The sequence below is a fragment of the Malaclemys terrapin genome, chromosome 1 (assembly GCF_027887155.1).
Source record: "Malaclemys terrapin pileata isolate rMalTer1 chromosome 1, rMalTer1.hap1, whole genome shotgun sequence".
NCBI classification, from domain to species: Eukaryota; Metazoa; Chordata; order Testudines; family Emydidae; genus Malaclemys; species Malaclemys terrapin.
The window spans coordinates 325,350,447-325,373,336 of NC_071505.1; the positions used below are offsets into that span (position 1 = coordinate 325,350,447).

A 22,890-nucleotide genomic window follows, 5' to 3' on the forward strand; every position below is an offset into this window, starting at 1 on the left:
CAAGCCAAGCAATATTTCTGCCTGACAAGCCAGTGGAAGTTAAGGATGCTAGAAGCAACATTAACTGTCACTCTGTGCTAACTATTCCCTCGGATAAGGGTACAGGTGGCTAGCTTCTAAAGTAGCCCCTTTTCCAGGAGACAAGCAGAGTCCAAGGAAACAAGGTGGATAAAGTAAAACAGATGCACCTGGCTCCATGTGGCTGGAACTATTTTTCCTGGTGGATCCTTGAGCTCTGCAGTGTTTGGAGAACACTCCCTTTGATCCCTCTGGGAAACTACAAATCCCTCAAACTTCTGAACAAGGCAGCTGCCAGTAATTCCCAAAGGTGAATTTTCTGAGTCCTTGTTCTCCTTCCCAAGAGTTTTTACTGTAAGAACGTATGTCAGTTATTAAAGAAACACTGAAATCACTGGCCCCATTCATGAAGTAAGGTCCTACTCAGTGAAAGTCAGAGTGGCAGAACTGGAAACTAAGTATAGCTTCCACAGCCAGGCCAAGAACGTCCTTTGATTAACATTATTAAACCAGAATGATCAACTGAAATATTAAAACATGACTTCAATAATAATACAGTATAAAAGGGATTAGTTTTGCAGCACTATCTGCCTGTATTTTGTGAGTAAGACTCACAGCAGAGTAATCAAAGATGCAAAATTTGCTCTGGTAATCTTCTGCAGCTCCTATCTGCCACCACACTGTGTAATGTAGGAGACATCATTTTATATGTTAACGATAGCTCTAGTAACATGATACACAGTGACATCGGTATTTTAAAGCCTCTCTCCCCCTCACTGATATCACTGACACATTATTTACAAAAGCATTTTCTTGTGTTCTGTACTTACCTGAGAAGATATAAAATTAAGTCACAAAATATATCTGATAATCTATTAAAGCCACAAAAGAAAAGTGTTACTTTCTTACCCTACTGACCACTATTACATGTAAGCCACCAGATCTGACACCAGGTATTAATTAATATTAATTAAAAAGAAAACTTTAAACCAGATTTTCAGAAAAGCTCAGGGCCATATTTTTCAAGTGTTCTGTACCCGCACTGGGGCCAGATTTTCATGAGAGCTAATAGGTTGAGCTCTTTTAAAAACACCACCATTTATTTACCTACCTAACTGGAAGTCAAATTTTTTAAAAAAATGCTAACCTAAGACTTGGACATGGAAAATATTTATTCGAGAGAGAGAGAGCGTGTGTGTGTGTGTGTGTCACAGATCCACAGGGTCTGGTCTCTGAGCAGCCAGTTTGGGCAGGGACGTAGGAGGAGTGGGGTAGGGTTAGTTGGCTCCTTCTGGCCTTATAATCTATGAAAGTGCTTATTTCTGAAAATTTGGCCCAAAGAGACTGAGACCTGTCAGTTTGCCAGTTTTTTATCCATTTAACGTGCACCATGTTAATTTTCTATCATTTTAGTTGTTTTATCAAAATGTCTTATGGTACCAAGTCGAATGCCTTACAGAAGTCAGTCTGTTAGATCCACGCTATTACCTTTATCAACCAACCTTGAAATCTCATCAAAAAAAGATATCAAGTTAGTTTGACAGGATCTATTTTCCATAAACACATGTTGATTGGCATTAATTACATTATCTTCCATTAATTCTTGTATCAGCCGCTTCATTATTTTGCCTACGATCAATGGCAGGCTGAAAGGCCAATAACTACCTGGGTCATCCAGTTTACCCTTTTAAAATACTGGCATAACAGTAGCTTTCTTCCAGTCTCCTGGAACTCCCCCAATGTTCCAAGCGTTATTGAAAATAAACATTAATGGTCTAGTAAGCGCCTTGGACAGTTTTTTAAAAACTCTTAGATGCTAGTTACTCAGACTTGCTGATTTAAAAATGTCCAACTTTAGCAGCTACGTTTGAACATCCTCCTGAGTTACTACTGGATGGAAAATGTTTCATCATCAAAATATGATGCACTCTAACTGTGTATGCAAAATGTGTACATGAGATGAAGTAAAGTTTGTTTTTAAGTTTGTTTGCATACTCAAATACCTATATTCAATATGTGCAGCTGCTTGCTCTGTCTTTCTCTGTAGGTTCTGACACAACATATAATGAATCTCTACAAAATACTTTAAGCCATACTCTGGGGCTCTTTCCCCAACTTGCACAGAGAGCAGCCTGAATCCCAAGCCTGTAATCGATCTGTCATGCAGATGATACCATTGTCAATTCCTTCCGGAGCTAATAAATAAACTAAAAATAATAAATTAAAAGGGCACTTTAATGTGAGTGATAAATTCATATTTGGGCTGAATTGTTTTTTTAAAAGTGCAGGTAATGACAGTTGCGGGGCACCCAATAAAAGTGTTTTATAAAGATGGAGCGTTCAATAAGAGCATTATTAAGGTGGAGGCTGAATTAAGGAAGGCACACTAACACCCGGGGATCCATGGCATGGGAAGACTCTAGCAACATACAGAAAAGGTTGGCTATGGCATGTTCAGCTCTCATTAACTTTTGGATAAACAGCAGCACCAGTGTGACCCAAACACTCAGGCTGGTACAACATTAATTTAGTGTATTAACTCTAATTTAATAGAGCTGTGAAAACTGCAACCTCAAGATGGGATCAAGCTTTAAGAAAAGTAAATCCTCTGCCATGTAATGAGAAAAGTATGGGGGACAGAAAAAAGATAAAATAAGTGAAAATTAGAGCAATGTGGGACTAAGGTATTTCTGAAGGGGAAGAGAAGGCTCAAAAGCCAGCAGATGTCTTAGGCTAACTGCCTACAGGTTCTGATTTACTCTGCCTCGTGGGAGAAAGAGAAGGACTATGCCTTGGAAAACCCCTCTGCAAATAGAAATGAACTAACAAAAATTTCCAGAAGGCCGGAAATTAAATTTACTATGGCTGCAATCCTAGTCCTGTTGAAGTTAATGGGAGTTTTACCATTGGCTTCAGTGGAAGAAAGGGTAGGCATATTACTCATGGAACCCTGAGGGAATGCAATCTGGCTGGGAGATTATCCTGGCCCTAGATCTTAAACTGAATCCCAAACTATTTTCAATACATATGACATTTTCCAACCCATCTGTTTCTTATTTACTTGCTGTTTTCTTAACCCATCTCAAAACAGGTCCAAAAAAAGTTCCTGTACTTCCTCTGCGTTCATTATTACTTATATACTATTATGATTCAAACTAATTTAACATAATACTAAATGCAATCTTAGGCCTGGTCTACACTACGGGGTTAGGTCGAATTTAGCCGCGTTAGGTCGATTTAAAAATGACTGCATCCACACAGCCAACCCTGTTCCGTCGACCGGGCTCTTAAAATCGACTTCTGTACTTCTCCCCGATGAGGGGAGTAGCGCTAAAATGGACTTTGCTGGGTCGAATTTGGGGTAGTGCAGATGCAAATCGATGGTATTGGCCTCTGGGAGCTATCCCAGAGTGCTCCATTGTGACCGCTCTGGACGGCACTTTGAACTCCCATGCACTAGCCAGGTACACAGGAAAAGCCGCGGGAACTTTTGAATTTCATTTCCTGCTTGGTCAGCGTGTCGAACTCAGCAGCACTCAGCAGCACAGGTGACCATGCAGTCCCCCAAGAATCGTAGAGCGTAGAATGTTTCTACGTTCCCCCTATCATCTCCGTCCCTGAAGTTATCGCAGATTAGAAGGCGGAAAAAAACGCACTTGTGATTACATGTTTTCTGAGCTCATGCAGTCCTCCCACACTGATAGGGAACAGCTTAATGCATGGAGGCATTCAGTGGCAGAGGCCAGGAAAGAATTAAGTGAGCACGAAGAGCAGAGGCAGGACGCGATGCTGAGGCTAATAGGGGAGCAAACGGACATGATGAAGCATCTGTTGGGGGAGCAAATGGTCTGTTGGAGCTGCAGGAAAGCCAACAAGAGCACAGACCCCCGCTACATCCACTGTATAACCGCCTCCCCTCCTTCCCATAGCCTCCTCATCCAGACGCCCAATCACGGGCGGGGGGGAGGCTCCGGGCACCCAGCCACTCCACTCCAGAGGATGGCCCAAGCAACAGAAGGCTGTCATTCAAACAGTTTGATTTTTAGTGTGGTTACCATAAGCAATGTGGCCTTGTCCTTCCTTCCTCCCCCACCCCACCCGGGCTATCTTGTCCGTTATCTCATTTTTTTTTTTAAATTAATAAAGAAAGAATTCATGGTTTCAAAACAATAGTTACTTGATTTCGAAGGTGGGAGGGTGGTTGCTTACAGGGAATTAAAATCAATAAAGGGGGCGGGTTTGCATCAAGGAGAAACACACACAACTGTAACACCGAAGCCTGGCCAGTCATGAAACTGGTTTTCAAAGCCTCTCTGATGCGCAGCGCGCCTTGCTGTGCTCTTCTAATCGCCCTGGTGTCTGGATGCTCAAAATCGGACACCAGAGATTTGCCTCAACCTCCCATCCCGCCATAAACGTCTCCCCCTTACTCTCACAGATATTATGGAGCACACAGCAAGCAGCAATAACAATGGGAATGTTAAGTATCAGAGGGGTAGCCGTGTTAGTCTGAATCTGTAAAAAGTAACAGAGGGTCCTGTGGCACCTTTAAGACTAACAGAAGTATTGGGAGCATAAGCTTTCATGGGTAAGAACCTCACTTCTTCAGATTGCGCTGAGGTCTGACCAACAGTGCCAGCGAGCCTTTAATTTTCGAAAGCACATTCTACCACCATTCTATACTTGCTCAGCCTATAGTTGAACTGCTCCTTACTACTGTCCAAGCTTCATGAACGGATCCCCCGAGCAGGAGAGCAGAGTTGCAGCGGAAGCGGTGGATGAGGACGGTTAGCAGTCCTACTGCACCATCTGCTGCGAAGGCAAGGAGCTGCTGCTGTGTAGCAATGCCAGCTGCAGCAGGTGCTTCTGTGTTGAATGCTTTGAGGTCCTGGTAGGTCCTCGGCCAAGGCAAAAGGAGCCCTGGAGCTGTTACATGTGTCAACCACAGAAGTGCTATGGGGTGTTACAGTGCCGACCAGCCTAGAATGTACGACTGCAAGACTTCTTTACCAACGACAAAGGACAGGAATATGATGCACCTAAAATCTAAAAAGGCCTGCACATTTCCCAGAGTCACTACCCTTGATAACAGAATGTCAATGATTGCACTGGCTACTTGGATCACAGCAGCCCCGCAGTAGACTTGCCCACAACAGCAGCGGTGACGGTGAGCTGAGCGGGCTCCATGCTTGCCGTGGTATGGCGTCTGCACGGGTAACCCAGGAAAAAAAGGCGCAAAACGATTGTCTGCCGTTGCTTTCACGGAGGGAGGGGCGACTCATGACATGTACCCAAAACCACCCACGACAATGTTTTTGCCCCATCAGGCTTTGGGAGTTTAACCCAGAATTCCAATGGGCGGTGGAGACTGCGGGAACTGTGGGATAGCTACCCACAGTGCACCGCTCCGTAAGTCGATGCTAGCCACTGTAGTGAGGACACATTCCGCCGACTTAATGCGCTTAGTGTGGACATACGCCATCGACTGTATAAAATCGATTTCTTAAAATCGACTTCTATAAAATCGACCTCTAAAAATCGACTTCTATAAAATCGACCTAATTTCATAGTGTAGACATACCCTTAGTTCTCAAAACTTTGATGGTGTTACTTTGACATAAATCAGAAAACAAGCAGCAGCAAGGAGGAGTATTCATTTCAAAGTGAAATGCATTTTCTCCCCCATCCCCATGCCTTTAACCTAAACAACACACTGTAGTGCTACTTTAACTGGAGCTCTCCTGCATGCCATTACATTACAGTGGAAGGCGAGTCACAATACTAAACAGCACTTGCGGTGCTCTGCAAACAAATGTGTCACTACAAACCCACAAATACAAACTTGAACACTATTTTAAAAACTTTGGACCCAAATTTATCTCTGATGTCTCTCTACTGACTTCAGTTACCTTGCACTCGGGATGAGTTTGGTTAATCTTCCCTTATATGAAATAAACAAGGTTCCCGTCTCTTGTTAATGTCATTGTGCTAACCCAAAGACAGTGTGCTTTATCATCTTATCTACACAAAGGGTGCAGGACGATGAGCTTTTACTACCTCATGGCACAGTCTGTTTCAGGAGACAGCTGAATCCCTTTTCTGATGCGAAAGAACAATCAATAGAACAAGCAAAGTAACAGGTGCAGCAAGCGGCAGCTATCCCTGGCAACAACAGATGGGAATCAAAACACCTAGAGACACCCCAAAGGGAACTGGAGGCTGCTGTTGACAATTATGATGTGGCTCCTTTCCTGGGACCTCACTAAGCATGAAGACTAATGAGACAGAAATAGAATGGCATCCATTAATACCAACTTCCCGGCCACGCTTCAGGAGTTCTGTCAAGTATAAATGAGCTCATTTAAGAGTCATTGGGGTTAGCGTAACTCTTTTCCCAGTTAAAGATGGATCAAAATTTGGGTGCCTAGAGTTGGGCTTCAAAATCTGTATTTAACCCCCCTAATGAGAAGTGGCTGGCTTTGCAGACCTGCTGAGCACTCTCAGTTAATGGGAGCTGCAAGTGTTCAGCATCCTTGAAAATCAGGCCAATGTAGGGGCCTAAATATGGATATAGGAGCCTAAAGTTAGGCACCCTGATTTGGCCACATTTTCTAATGTTTAGAGTATCTGATGTTTAGGAAGCTTGCACAGACTGCCCAGAGCGATATATTTAAAGTAGGGCTGTCGACTAATCACAGATAACTCACGCGATTAACTAAAAAAAAAAATTAATCGTGATTTAAAAAATTAATCGCGATTAATCACAGTTTTAATCGCACTGTTAATAGAATACCAATTAAAATTTATTAAATATTTTGGATGTTTTTCTACATTTTCATATACATGGTATTCTGTGTTGTAATTGAAATCAAAGTGTATATTATTTTTGATTTTAAATATTTGCAGTGTAAAAATTATAAACAAAAGAAACAGTATTTTTCAATTCACCTCACACAAGTACTGTAGTGCAATCTCTTTGTTGTGAAAGTGCAACTTACAAATATAGAATTTTTTTGTTACATACCTGCACTCAAAACCAAAACAATGTAAAACTTCAGAGCCTACAAGTCCACTTAGTCCTACTTCTTGTTCAGCCAATCGCTAAGACAAACAAGTCTGTTTACATTTACAGGAGATAATGCTGCCCCTCTTCTTATTTACAATGTCACCAGAAAATGAGAACAGACATTTGCATGGCACTTTTGTAGCTGGCATTGCAAGGTATTTACGTACCAGATACGCTAAACATTCGTATGCCCCTTCATGCTTCGGCCAGCATTCCAGAGGACATGCTTCCATGGTTGATGACGCCCATTAAAAAATGCATTAATTAAATTTGTGATTGAACTCCTTGGGGGAGAACTGTATGTCCCCTGCTCTGTTTTACCCACATTCTGCCATATATTTCATGTTATAGCAGTCTTGGATGATGACTCAGCACATGTTGTTCATTTTAAGAACACTTTTACTGCAGATTTCACAAAATGCAAAGAAGGTACCAATGTGAGATTTCTAAAGATAGCTACAGCGCTTAACCCAAGGTTTAAGAATCTGAAGTGCCTTCCAAAATCTGAGTGGCATGAGGTGTGGAGCATGCTCTCAGAAGTCTTAAAAAAGCAACACCCTGATGTGGAAACAACAGAACCCAAACCACTAAAAAAGAAAGCTGCTTTGGATTGTTATTGAGCAGAACCCATCATCAGCATGGACATATGAATCTTTAGTTCATCTGGCACTAGGGTGACCAGATGTCCCAATTTTATAGGGACAGTCCCAATTTTTGGGTCTTTTTCTTATACAGGCTCCTATTAACCCCCACCTCCTGTCCCGATTTTTCACACTTGCTGTCTGGTCACCCTATCTGGCACATAAATATCTTGTGACGTCGGCCTCAGCAGTGCTATGAGAACGCCTGTTCTCACTTTCAGGTTACATTGTAAACAAGAAGGGAGCAGCATTATCTCCTGCAAATGTAAACAAACTTGTTTGTCTGAGCGACTGGCTGAACAAACAGGACTGAGTGGACTTTTAGACTCTAAAATTTTACATTGTTTTATTTTTGAATGCAGTTTTTTTTGTGCATAATTCTACATTTGTAAGTTCAACTTTCATGATAAAGAGATTGCTCTACAGTACTTGTATTAGGTGAACTGGAAAAAATACTATTTCTTTAGTTTTTTACAGTGCAAATATTTGTAATAAAAAATAAATATAAAGTGAGCACTGTATATTTTGTATCCTGTGTTGTTACTGAAATCAATATATTTTGAAAATGTAGAAAACATCCAAAAATATTTAAATAAATGGTATTTGATTATTGTTTAACAGTGCGATTAGTTGCGATTAATTTTTTTTAAATCACTTGACTACCCTAATTTAAAGTAAACATCACAAAAAATCATGGGTAGTGCTACATAAGTCACTAGAGACAGCATGGTAATAAGGCCATATATCCACCTTTGGGATAGCACCTATTGCCAAAACGACTAAGCCCTTTGGGCAAAAATTAAAAACTGTGAATGACTTCAGGTGTTCACCATGGGTAGCATTAAAGGGTCTGCTGCTACATGCCAGAGAATATCATTGCCCAATTGTTAGGAATAAAACTAAATAAAGAGAAAGCAAAGAATAAAAGTTCGCCAACTCAAAGGAAAACAAAATAAATACAGACTAATGCTATTAGCTCTGCAATTGGATCTTAGGCCTTGGCTACACTTGCGAGTTGCAGCGCTGTAAAGCCGCCCCCAGCGCTGTAACTCACTCCCCGTCCACACTGGCAAGGCATTTGCAGCGCTGTAACTCCGTGGTTGTAGCGCTGCATGTACTCCACCTCTCCGAGAGGAATAGCGAGTGCAGCGCTGCAACTGCAGCGCCAGTGTGGCCGCCCAATGTGCTATGAATGGCCTCCAGAATTATTCAGCAGTATCCCACAATGCCTGTTCTATCTGTTCACATCGCGGTAATCGGCCTCGGTAATCTCCTCGAATGTCTCATCCAGAACGTGTGCAATGCGCTTGCACAGGTTTATCGGGAGAGCCACCGTGGTCCTTGTCCCAGCCAGGCTAACGTGTCCGCACCACTGTGCCGCGAGGGGACCATTGCTGCACACAGGCAAGCTGCACATGGGCCAGGGCGGAAGCCGCATTGCAGTAGGAGACCCTCCCTTGCTTCCCAGGTCACCCTCAGCAGTGAGATATCGTCCAGGACGAACTCCTGTGGAAAATGTTGGGACAGTGTTCAGTGTAGGTGCCCCCTGAAGCTGTTGGCTCTCCCCAAGGCACAGAGACCCAGAGGACAGTGCAGCCCTGAAACAATCAGTCCCCCTTACTCACCATTTTGAGGCTCCTGTGGGATATGTGTTCTCTGTTTCGGATGGGAAAATTATGCTATTGTGTAGACCCTGTGTGTTTTCTACTCCTTAAGTGCGGGGGGAATCATTACTCTGTCTTGTATAAACAATGCTGCCTCTGTTAAATGTTGCATTTTGCCTATACAGCTGCATCAACCTTGAGACCTCAGCCGTCCCTCTTATCGCCTGCTCAGAGACTGCAAAGACTCAGGAAGAGACCGCGAAAAAACAAAGACGACATGTTGCAAGAAGTGATGCGGCAATCTATTAAAGAGAACGAGAAAGCACAGAACTGGAGGGAGAGAGTAAGCAGGATCTGCCAGGAAAACGCAGCGCACCGGCAGCAAAGCACCGCGCACCGGCAGCAAAGCACTGATAGGCTCAGAAGCATCCTGGAGCGCCAAGCAGACGCTATCCAGGAGCTCGTAGCCATGCAGAAAGAGGAGCAGTACCACAAACGCCACCCCCGCCACAGCCCTTGTCCCAAAACTCTTTCCGTTGTGCCCCACTGTCACCTCCAACCCACTTTCTCCAACTTCCGTGTTCTTCACACCACCCACTGCCTCCAACACCAGTATCTTCACCACCCAGCCCTGAAAACCACGACCCTTACCCTCTGCACTCAACCCCCATCACCATGCAGTATAGCTGTCCTGAAATGCAGCACTCACTGCACAGCACACCAGACAGGATCCGCGAATCTGTGATTGTACTGTTCCCCACTCCAACCCCTTGTTTCTTTTCAATAATTTTTTTCTCTCTTTTCAATAAATGGATTATTTGGCTTTGAAAACATTCTTTATTATTGCATAAAGTAAAAGACTCCTTAGTTCAGGAAATAAAAAGGCACTGCAAGTCTGCTTGTCTGCTTAGCAGACACTGATTCCTAAAGATTGGAACTACTGCACTTCACTCCCGTGCAGGGCGTGATATCATTGCTGGTTTTCAGCCTCAAATTGCTCCCTCAAGGCATCCCTAATCCTTGCAGCCCCGCGCTGGGCCCCTGTATAGCCCTGCTCTCTGGCTGTGCAAATTCAGCCTCCAGGTGTTGAACCTCGGAAGTCCATGCCTGAGTGAAGCTTTCACCCTTCCCTTCACAAATATTATGGAGTGCACAGCATGCGGATATAAATGTGGGGATGCTGTTTTCGGCCAAGTCCAGCTTCCTATACAGAGATCGCCAGCGGCCCTTTAAACGGGCAAAGGTACCGGCTCAGCCTGTAGTTGAACCGTTCCTTGCTGCTGTCAAGGCTCCCTGTGTAGGGTTTCATGAGCCACGGCATTAATGGGTAAGCGGGATCTCCAAGGATCACAATGGGCATTTCAACTTCCCCTACCGTGATCTTCCGCTCTGGGAAAAAAGTCCCAGCCTGCATCTTCCTGAACAGCCAAGTGTTCTGAAAGATGCGTGCGTCATGCACCTTTCCGGGCCAGCCTGTGTTAATGTCAATGAAACACCCACGGTGATCCACAAGCGCCTGGAGAACCATAGAGAAATACCCCTTCCGATTAACGTACTCGGATCCTAGGTGGGGTGGTTCCAGAATAGGAATGTGCGTCCCATCTATCACCCCTCCACAGTTAGGGAACCCCATTTGTGCAAAGCCATCCACTATTTCCTGCATGTTACCCAGAGTCACGTTTCTTCTGAGTAGGATGCGATTAATGGCCTTGCAAACCTGCATCAACACGATTCCAATGGTCGACTTTCCCACTCCAAACTGGTTTGCGACCGACCGGTAGCTGTCTGGAGTTGCCAGCTTCCAGATTGCAATAGCCACCCGCTTCTCCACTGGGCAGCTCTCAATCTCGTGTCCTTGCGCCACAGGGTGGGGGCAAGCTCCTCACACAGTCCCAGGAAAGTGGCTTTTCTCATCTGAAAGTTCTGCAGCCACTGCTCGTCATCACAGACTTCCATGACGATGTGATCCCACCACTCGGTGCTTGTTTCCTGAGCCCAAAAGCGGCGTTCCACGGTGCTGAACATGTCTGTGAATACCACAAGCAATCTCGTGTCGTACGCGTTACGCGCCTCGATAGGATCGTCGGACTCCTCACCCTCACTGTCACTTTGGATCTTAAGGAATAGTTTGACAACCAAACGTGACGTGCTGGCGAGACTCGTCAGCATACGCCTCAGCAGTTCGGGCTCCATTTCCCGCAGACAGATCGTGCTGCACAGAAACCGTTGAAAGATGGCGCCAAAGGTGAATGGAAACAAAGGGATTTCTGGGATGCGAAGTGATGCATCACGGAGCGTTGGGACAGGACCCAGAATACCCCACACCCACGCCCCCTTCCCACAACCCACAGCGCCAGAATGGGAAAAGCTGCTCTGTGGGATAGCTGCCCATAATGCACCGCTCCCAATAGCGCTGCAATTGCCGCAAATGTGGCCACGACAGTGCGCTGGGCAGCTGTTAGTGTGGACAGACTGCAGCGCTTTCCCTACTCAGCTGCACGAAGTCAGGTTTAACTCACAGCGCTGTACATCTGCAAGTGTAGCCAAGGCCTTAGGATCAGATTGCGACACCCTTACTCGTGCTAAATGGTCCCATGGCCTTCAGCAGGTCTCCAGGAAGAGTCCTACTGAAGTCAGTGGGATTACTGGTAGAGTAAGATACTATTCTACTTACTATGCTACTTGAGTAAAGGTGGCAAAATCTGTCCCTTAGTTAATGTCCATGAGATGAAACAGAATCCAACTCACTTTCTTATAGCTTTGTAGACTGTGCAGTGCTAATAGGAGCAAAAAGGCGTCATTAAAATCAGCAGACATGAATCAGAATTTACACTGGGGAGAAATACGTGGAGTCTGTTTACTTAGATGTGTTTCAGAGGATAACACTTCAACGTTGCCTTTATTTGTAAATTAGATAATTGGCAACATTTACTGGGTATGGAAAGCCAGGAGGTTTTTTTAAAGCAAATACTTTTTTCAACAATGCCATATTTGGATACCAGTGAAAGTAAATATACTCTCTAAAAATAAATTGACAAGTGCTATAATAAATGGTTTTGAGTCAACAAGAGAAGAAGTTGGGGATGGGGAGAAGGGAAGGGGAACTACAGGCTTCTGCATTGGACCCAGTTTTCAAGAAGAAAATATATCTGTACATACTTTATGAAGCCACAGTGGAATGTGTCCTGAATCGCTCTGTAATAACTGCTTTTGCTGCACAGCTGCCCAGCAGTAGGAGTCCACATACGCAGCCTGGCGCCAGGAGAATGAGCTGGGAGAAAAACAGCTTATCTGGGTACCTAAAAAGCAAAGCAAAATGTATCAAAAGTCAAAATTTAAAAAGAACAGTTAATTAACATTTCAGTTTTTTCAATATTAAATCCATTATGTAAGAAAAAATAAATCAGGATTCTCAAATTAACTGTTTAAACTAACCGTTCCCATTTCACCTTCTGGGATAACAATACTGGTCCTCTGGACTTTTCAGAATGGTACTCTACCCTTCTCCACCAGCCTAACCATGAGCCTCTGTGCTGTACTCAAGATGCCACCTCATTCAAGGCTCATCTACACTACTGCTTAGGTCAATGTTCGAATAAGCCACCGCTCTGAGCGACGCAAGTTACATCAACCGATCCACTGTCCACACTGGTGCTATATCAGTGGGAGATGCTCTTCTGCCGACGTAGCGTCCGCCTCTTGCTTAGGTGGAATAATTATGCGGATGGGAGAGTGCTCTCGTGTCGGCATAGCATGTCTTCCCCAGACGTGCTACAATGGAACAGCTGCACCGATGTAGCACGGTCGTGTAGACTAGCCCTCAGTTTGAGCATCAATGAAATCCAAGCTCCACTGCAGGTAACAACATATCCAGCTGAATGGGAAGTAGCAGGTGCAGTCTGCAAGGACTAAGGAGGCGTGATTCCTAGCTCAGGCATATACACACAGGCTCGCTCTGATTGAGTTAATATCTAAAGTTAGAAGTTAAGCTATGGAGGCACGGGCAGCAGAAGTTCAGGCTAGCCACCTGAGTATGTGCCTAGGATCTTGGACAGGCTCGCACAGACCCTTCCACTACCGGTGCCACAGTAGCTAGACGTCTAATTTTAGTCATTAGCCCAATCAGAGCTAGCGCATGTATGTAGCCAAACCCAGAGTCATAGGGCCAAATTCAGACTTGGTCCAGCTCTAATGACCCACTAAACTTTCCCACAGCGGGTTGCACCTAGTAAGAATGGGATTATTTGGTGAGCCACATTGCTGACACCCTTAATATAAAGCCAGAACAGGATGAGGACACTTGTTTGCTTATTTTTGCACAATTTTCCAAAAAGGAAAAATAATTTCCTGTGCCCTATTAGAACATAGTAGTATTGGGCCTCCCCAGATTCTAAGATAACTCTGGCTAAATCATCTAAAATTATACAAATTGGAGAATGATTTCTCGTAAGTCTGGGAGGATGGCTTCTGCAGGACTGAGCCTTTCATAGCCTCCTGCACACAGCAGCATTCCACAGCTCTGTCGAAGGGAACATCACCACAAGAAATGAGCTGGATGGGAAAACAGGTGCACTGTACAGGAACTATGAATTCATGGCAGGTTTTGCCAAGTGGCCCTCCTGTTTGTTCCACATTTATACTTTTATATATTTTTCTTATTTTGGCTTGCTCATTTATACACTTTTTAAGGAGAAACTTTTTTTAAATTAAGTTGACTGACTTGTAAAAATGAGGCAGAATATGTTAATCTTTGAAAGCTGCATAGACTATTTTAAAAAAGGAATCACTGCCATTATTTCTGTTGGGATATTACCCAACCCTCCCAAAATAGTGCTGATGCTGCCCCTGCATTGCCTTAAAGAAATCAACAAAATATTTGCAAGATTACTTCCTGGACTTTGTATCCACATGCCAGTGTAGTTCTTATAAAAGAAGAAGAGCCCCTTTTATAACAAGAACTAAATTCATTAAAATTATAACTATGCCACCTTGTGAACCAAAGATAGTTAGGGGCTCCAAGCACAATATGAACAAAAAGCTTAATTGTGAGTCACTGTTCTCATTATTTATAAGACTGCAGTGACATGACAACATGCTCTGACCAGTCACAAGGCTCCCTCATGAAAACAGTCACTTATTTATCAGATTTACAGAAAGCTTAAATGGATTTAACAGAGTTGGCACAACCCTCAACAGTTATGCTCTACCAAAACTCCAGGGTGGCTAGTACTTTACAGGCATTTCCCCCACTATCCGTGGAGGGCCCAGAACTACAGTGCAGGCCAGTGCGGCAATTTGTGTGCCCTTCATCGTCTGGGTATCCAACAGAACAAATGAGCTTTATGTTCTGCCCTCATTATTTAGCAAGACTCCAGCTGCTGTCAATGGGGGGGGTTCTGTGTGTGAAATAACAGCAGAATATGACCATTTCAAACATTCAAGAGGGGAATAACTAGAATAGTGCTGAGCCATGTTTGCCTTAGTAATGCCAGTGTCATCCGTGAGAGTAATTGAACGTAATTCAGATGCAATAGAATGTCATTAATTTGAATTAACGAATGGGAGACCCATTGCAAATTACTATGTTTTTGTGAATTAGTGAGTAAGGGAAAGTGCTGTGTGCCTCCTATGAGATACTGGCTATTTCGATTTCCACTACAATCAAGGAGAGTTAAGGGTGTTCAACATTTTGCAGAATCAGGCCATAACAAGAAAACAAAGAAAAAAATATATGGATCAGAAAATGTATTTTCCCATTTATTTGTGGTTTAATTTTAGTGATTGATAATACTTCATAACATGTTAATGCAAATTCTCCACACTGTTACACCAATTTTATGCCAGTGTAATTCCACTGATCTCAATGGTATAATGAAGGCCCTTTGTATTTATTTAGCTCCAGCAGTGCACCAGGTACTGTCACAGAGAAGTATAAAGACAGAGACATCAGTGGAAGTTGAGGGCACTCAGGACCTTGTAGGACTAGGACTTAATTGACACATAAGCATACTGTAGCATTTTTTGTAAAAGTTATGGATTCTTATTGATATGAGTCATCATTTCAGCTGAGATTGCATTTTTGGCCATGAAATGGGCAGATTAGCAACATTCTACTGTATGCTTATTTTCAGTGTTTTCAATTCACTTTTTGCAAAAGATTAACACCTATTAAATCAATACAGGCAAAAACATTTTTAATGTAAAGGTATCTTGAGGAGGCAAGTTAAAACCATTAATACATTATTTTTATTATTTATATTGGGGTAGCACCTAAAAACCTCAATAAATGATCAAGGCCCTGTTGAGGTAAGTGCTGCACACACACATAATTTTTTAAGGAAGTCAGTGTGCCCCAAAATTAACAATGTTAGCACATGATGAGGGACTGCAGGTAGATACAACAAACAAAGGAGCAGGGGGAGGATGAGGTCACTGCAAAACAATCATGTTTATTATACTAAGCTGCAATCACAGCACACTTTACCTAAATAAGAAGAAAAGTTATCAACATCAACAAAATTACATTTGCACGACTTTTAACACAGAGAAGGTAGAGAGAAAACTTAATTAAATTTTATTATACAACAGCAGTTTCCTCAACAACAAAGCAAAAGGCAATGAAAAAGCCACTTCATTTACAAGGGTATGCTCAAGAAAGACTGCATAAGACAGCTGCAGCATGCTATCCATTACAGCTAAATACAGACTAGAATGTGAGAGCATGAATGTGATCAAAATTATCTTCATAATCATACTGAAATTATCAGTAAATTCGTGGACGCAGGAAATTACCTAAAGGCATGCCACTTAAGTACATAGTACAAATCTACCTTATGGTACATAATAAAAGTCTAAGTCTCAGGGCTGCAGTGCTGCCTGAAATTTACGCAATGCTGAGGCCCCAGTCCCAACATGCCCCTCCCATCCTCCGCCCACTCCCTACACCAGACCTTGTAAAGGGATCCTCTTCAGAAAGCAGCCTTACAGCAGTCTGCTTCAGTAACTGCACTAGGGCAATCCTCTCACCGCTGGAACTAAGGCTTTTAGGGTGCCTATATGCTGCTCCAGCCTTTTTACCCAGTTAAAGAGCCTGGAGCAGGGGTGAGGATCTCTTCCCCTGGCCTCTATTACCAGCTTTGCCACCAATCTACTGTCTGACTTTGGGCAAGCCACTTTACCTCACTGTGCCTCTATTTACATACGGATGGGTCCGTCTGACTATGTGGGCATACAGTGCTTACCACAACAGGACCCGTCCTTGATTGGAGTTTCTAGTATGGAAGTAAAATGTTAACCCGTTAACTGGTAAGCATTAGTCTTACTGGTTTACCCACCTTAAACGTTAACCCCTGGGCCGGCCAGCTGGCCCCAGTGGTTTCGCACCAGCCAGCAGGCCAGCTGACCCCAGCCGCACCACCCGGCCATAGCAGGCCCACCACGCCACCCGGCCAGAACAGCACCGCCCAGCTGGAGAGGCCCCAGCCATGCCGACCCCAGCGGGAGCAGCCCCAGCCCCAGCTGTGCCAGCCCCGTCCGGAGTGGCCCCAGCCACTTAATCGGTTAACTGTTTAAATGAAATATTTTTGAATCATTTAAACGGTTAACTTTTTAAACAGTATTTACATCCCTAGTTTCTAGGCACTGCTATAATACAAACCATAAGTTTGGATCTGCTCCTATTCTCCTTGATGTTAATGTGAATTTTGCCACGGATTTCAAAGGGGAGCGGGATTTAGTCAGATTTCACAAATCACAGCCCTAAAACTGGAAAGGAATCTGCAAGCACAAATCCCTATTCCCCTCCCAGAGTCCCAAAGAAAATCCAAGCTACTGTAAGAAGTCATCTGAGTGATTCAACAGGTATTCAATTTTGCTGGCGGTTCCATTCTGCTGCAAGAGAAGGCTGCATTTCAGGGATGGGAGAGTGACTCCTATATACTGTCGGTAAAAATGATCTTTGATTCTTCAGGACAAAAGTAAACAGTGTGTATTTCCAAACATTAGTTAATTCCTGTGAGATAAATATTATTATTCTCATTTTATACATGGAAAAATTTGGACACAGAGGCTTAGATTTTCAAGAATTTGGGCATTTGACTGTCTAAATAGACCAGTATTTCAAGTTATGAGCACTTTTGAAAGCTGATATTTATCACATGCTAAAATATTTCTTCTAGTTTTAGTTCTAGTTCTGCACCTGGCAAGACTGAGCCCCTCGGAGTAAGTACAATAGAACCTCAGAGTCATGAACACCTTGGGAATGGAGGCTTTTCGTAACTCTGAAATGTTGGTAACTCTGAACAAAATCAATAGAGGGTCCTGTGGCACCTTTAAAACTAACAGAAGTATTGGAGCATAAGCTTTCGTGGGTGAATGCCCACTTCATCAGACGCAAGTGATTCACCCACGAAAGCTTATGCTCCAATACTTCTGTTAGTCTTAAAGGTGCCACAGGACCCTCTGTTGCTTTTTACAGATTCAGACTAACAGGGCTACCCCTCTGATTCTGAACAAAATGTTACAGTTGTTCTTTCAAAAGGTTACAACTGAACATTGATTTACTACAGCTTTGAAATTTTACTACCAGCTAAATTTAAATGAAATAAGCACAGAAACAGTTTCCTTACCTGGTCAAATCTTTTTTTATTTTTAAACTTTCATTTTTTTTTTTTTAATACTGTACTGTATTTGCTGCCCTTTTTTTTTTTTTTTTTTGGTCTCCGCTGCTTCCCGACTGTATACCGGTTCCAAAAGAGGTGTGTGGTTGACCAGTCAGTTTGTAACTCTGGTGTTCTTAACTCTGAGGTGCTACTGTAATCAAATTGCTTTCCTTTTAAACACTTTCAGACAGGCAGCTATTACTGAGATAAAAGATAATATTTTCATCTAAATCTATGCAAATTATTATTATTACCTTTATAGTGCCAACAGTGTGTTAGGCAAATGCAGTGCAAACTGCAGCTACCAAGATATTTGATTCTGAAAACATCCAGCAAGAATTAACCACTATAATAATTACTTTTGAAAAATGCTGGTATAGTACTAGGCACTGTACAAAACACAATATAAAGACATCCCCTGCACCAAAGATATTACAATACAAGTCAGACAGGATGCACTGAGAAACCCTGATGAGTGGGCAGTTTCGGGGCAGGGAGTTCCTCTTACTATGGACCACTTCTTATGGGAAGAGGTCGGTAGCTTGAAGAAAGGTCATTCAATGTACAAGGGAAGCATGGAAAAAGACATGTAAACCGGTGTGGGAACAGGAAACAAATAGGGCATTCAAGCTGGTTTTGATGGCAGAGTAGAGACAGGACTTTATATGAGGCAAGAGCAGTGCAGAGCCATAAAGGCAAGGACGAGAATCTTAAATGAGATGTGCCATGCAAAGGGGAGCCACTGTAGAGATGCAAATGTGGGAGAGGGGTTGGGTGATAAATGGATTGTTGCTTACACCTCACTCTCCACGTGTATCTCATTTTAGACACACACTGTTATGGAGGGGGATTACTTTGTAATGGAAAAAGATGAGCATTTTCCAAATTAATGGCATTCCCATCCATTAAGGGTACGTCTACATTACCCGCCGGATCGGCGGGTAGTGATGGATCTATCAGGGATCGATTTATCGCGTCTAGCGTAGACACAATAAATCGATCCCCGATCGCTCTGCCGTTGACTCCCATACGCCACTGCGGCGAGAGGCGGAAGCGGAGTCGACGGGGGCGCGGCAGCTGTCAACCCTGTGCCGTGAGGACGCGAGGTAAGTCAACCTAAGATACATCGACTTCAGCTACTCTATTCTCGTAGCTGAAGTTGCGTATCATAGGTCGATCACCCACACACACACAGTGTAGACCAGACCTAAGTGTTTAAAATTCTGCCTTCAGAAGCACAGGCAAGGTTCCATGTAAAGTGTGAAATCCCAGCCCTACTAAATGTAATGGGGCCAAGAGTTCACCCAAAGTGAGTGGGAGCTGCAGATGTGCATCCACAGATAGAATTTGGATTTAAAGACTAAGTAGATCTTTTAAAAACAACAACTGTTTTACTGCTCAACACAGGACATTCTACTGAGAGTGAGTTTTGATATGTATTGAATACTACCACATATAGAGAGAAGAGCACAGCTTCATATTTATGAACTATGCAGCTGTGCTATTCTCTCCATGGGTGCTTTCTTGGTACGGACATATTACTCAAATAGAAGACCAATGAATTATGAAGCACGTTTTCCAAGGACTATGCTTCTTGGCCAATCAACATGTGACCGCTAAAAGCACTAGCACTGTGAGAAGATTGCTGATGATGACGGACATAGACTGAACACTGAGCTAAAAAACTGTCTTAAAGATCTAGCTTGAGATCAGCTGGGTGGTACTCAATCTACAAGGAGTCTATGTCTCTTTGGGATCTGCCTGGATGATGATATTTATGAGGTGCTACTGTTTTACGAATATCAAAATTCAGTACAATCATTAAAACTAAGCATTTATCAACTTTTAACAATCAAGAAGTGTTATTTAATGGCTAAAACTGGGAGAAGTTAAAAATTCCTCCTGTTAATCCTATGAAAAACCTGCCCCAATAAGTTATTTTTCTCTGGCCAGTCCTCCATGGTAGGTGAAGACTGCATTTCACTGCAAATCTTTGACTTTATGGTTCAGATAAGTAAAAAGAAAATCTTGAAATGGTTGGAATATCAACTGTTACAACAGCTCCAGTCTAAAATGTTTCTCTAGACAGATAAATCATCATGTTGCTGTTCATATTTCTAAAGACACAGGCCAGTCAGTAATTCTTCTTTGTTTCCTCACAGTGTAAAAGTCTAGGGCATTCTTTTTCAGAATATACTGGCCCCACTGTACTGCCTGTAAGATATGCCAACCACATCCATTAACACGTATTGTGAAAGTCAGATTCAGCAGTAGTGTTTACTGTGCTTTTTCAGCATTCACAGTAGGCAACTGCAGTAGTACATGCACATTAGCCCACTGATGTCAAATTTAATTACAGACTCTGGCCTTCTCAGAAATCACAAGATCGATTTTAACAAGACAAAGTTGTGGCTTCATTAATGGCCTCCTTGTGTGCTAGGACAACAGATGTGTGTGACTGTAGAAAAAACAGCCTAACCCAGTCCAAAGACCGAATTGTTTCTTAGTGCATGTCTAATAGGTTGGTCCTAGAATGGCTTTTTCCCCTTCTTTAGGGCTTGAGTCCAATCTTTGTTTAGAAGCGTGAGTAACTTGGATAAAAAAAAAAACTGGGGCATATTTACACACTTTGGGCTAGATTATGCTTAAAGGCATAGCTCCATAATAGAAAGGGTGAAAAGGTGCACTGCCCTACCAAGAGAACCTGAAGGTATTTATTCTGGCACAGTGCCTCCAGGGACACCAGAGAATCATGGGTCATAGCAGCCACTGTGATACCTTCTTGCAGGGTACACAATGTGCCATTTATTCCCTCACCACATGGAGGATCAGCTCTGCCATCAGCCTGCCTCGTGGAGAGCATGACACCCTGAGCACAGTGACTGGTGTCTGGCCTCTATGAAGGGTACTATGTGGGACAAGACTTCATTCACATTCACCCACATCCCCCAAATCCTTGTACAGCCCTAGGCAAGGAACAATCTGGCCCTATAAGCGCAGCACAATTTAGCACTCCTCATAGTGATAGGCATAGTACAAGAATGTAAACAGAAGAGAAGGGAATTTACTGTGTTGTACTCTGTTGGTTTTGATAGCTGAGTGTGTGGGTGGATTTTCCTGTAGGTAAGTATATTTGCTCCTACCATGGCTACCAACCAAACACAATCAGGGTTTAACCCAAGTCTACAGCAAGATCGTATCTGGGTTATTTGCATTATTTTGTCTACCTCTTCATTGCCTCTTTCTGGGTGTCTAGAAAAGGTTTCTAAGGTATTTCTTATTATACATATTTATTTTATATTACAAAGATCAGAATATTAATTGTGACCAGTACTATATGAGCCACGTACAACCATTGGCTGAAACTTTAAAGCCTCAGCTCCCAAGTACTGAGGCAATGAGGTAGAAATTTTTCCTCCTCTCTCTAGCTTATTGCTTATTTTGCTTATATTCTTTCCACTTACCAACTCCCACAGTAAGCCGTGGTTAATTACTGTATTTTAAACATTCTGCTCACAGGGATAATCTCATGGGAAATGCTTTCTTGCCATGAGGGCATCAGGGGATCAGCAGCTGGGCTTTAAACTCATTTGTGTGTGTCTGCCTTTCCTTTCCTTTCCCCGCCATCTTCAGGGGTTACTACTGAAGTGGCTTTTCTCTATCAGCACAGAGGCCAACTACTGAGCACTACTGAGACCCAGAGCAGCAAAAGGTGGGCAAAGGTTAAGCTTATCCCTTAGCAGCGCACCCTTTCTCCTTCCCACTCACATTGCTGCAGGCCAGCCTGAAGTGAAGCGTAGATGGGAGGCCATTTTCCACTGTCCACCCAGCAAAGTTTGAATGGGATGCATCTGAGTCTTCACTTGGCAAGTTGACGACTCAAACGAGCTGCATCAGCACAGGGATGAGGTGTTGTCATACCATTCTCTCCCCTGCATTCCACGTAAAACTCACTGACCAAAGCACTGTTCAAGGCTGATTAACTGAAGGCACCATTCAGCATGAGCTCAAGTGGCCACCTTCACACTGGGAGTCTCCTGCTTTGAGGATATGGAATTTGTGAGGGCACTCAGCATGGAGGGCAATTCCTATGACTGCATAACACTCCGACTCCTCTGGAAAGCAAATCCTGTACCCTCCTGTACAGCTATTTTCATGTTCTGACTCATCGCTCGCATTGCTTTCACAGCTAGCTAATCCTTTCTATTTTAAATATTCTATTACTCTTCTTCAGAGCTGAAATAGGATCTTACCATGTCTCCCATTTTGGCAGCACTGAATTTTTAAACAATCCAAGAATAGTCGCACAAGGAAACGTTTGAATCCAGTACTAGTTTTCCTGAATGAGCACTCACAGAATTATGTTCCTTCAGAGAAATTCAATATTAAAATAGTTCAGTTCATTCAATTAAGTAACTTCAGTTACTTAAGCAATAAGACTTGGGGAGGTAGCTGTGACAACTGTTCAATATTAACACACCAACAGGTTATGATACCATGCAGTATCACCACATCAGAGAACCTTGTATTATAAAATGGTTCATTTAAAACCAGAATTCTTCCATTCAGAGAATCAAAAGCCAAGTGTTTCCTTTGGATTCTTAGAATTCCAAGGATCAATAATATCACCTGAGCATAGAATGTTGGTGATCAAGCTAATATTTGCTTTGTCCGTGTAGTTTTATAATTTCAATTATTATATATTCAGATTATTTTCACACTGAGGGATGTATTTTATATACGTTTGTGTGCTTGGGGCCAAATCATTTTTCCACTGAAGTAGATGTGAGTTTTGCCATTAATTTCAGCAGCCATTGTGGGACCACTCTCTCCAGCAATCATCCTATGCAACTGTTTTGTGAACTGGGGTTCTCTGCATGGAAGGAATGAAGAAAAGGAAT

General features: G+C 43.0%; 1 protein-coding gene across 2 annotated transcripts in view; it reads right to left on the minus strand.

Moving 5' to 3' along the window:
* Positions 1–22,890, minus strand: part of PANX1 (pannexin 1) — a 48,504-nt gene that overhangs the window by 13,892 nt on the left and 11,722 nt on the right. For both annotated transcript variants that reach the window (XM_054015635.1, XM_054015636.1), the window contains exon 2: positions 12,489–12,628. In XM_054015635.1, the coding sequence (XP_053871610.1) occupies positions 12,489–12,628 (140 nt within the window). The remainder of the gene's footprint in view (positions 1–12,488; positions 12,629–22,890) is intronic.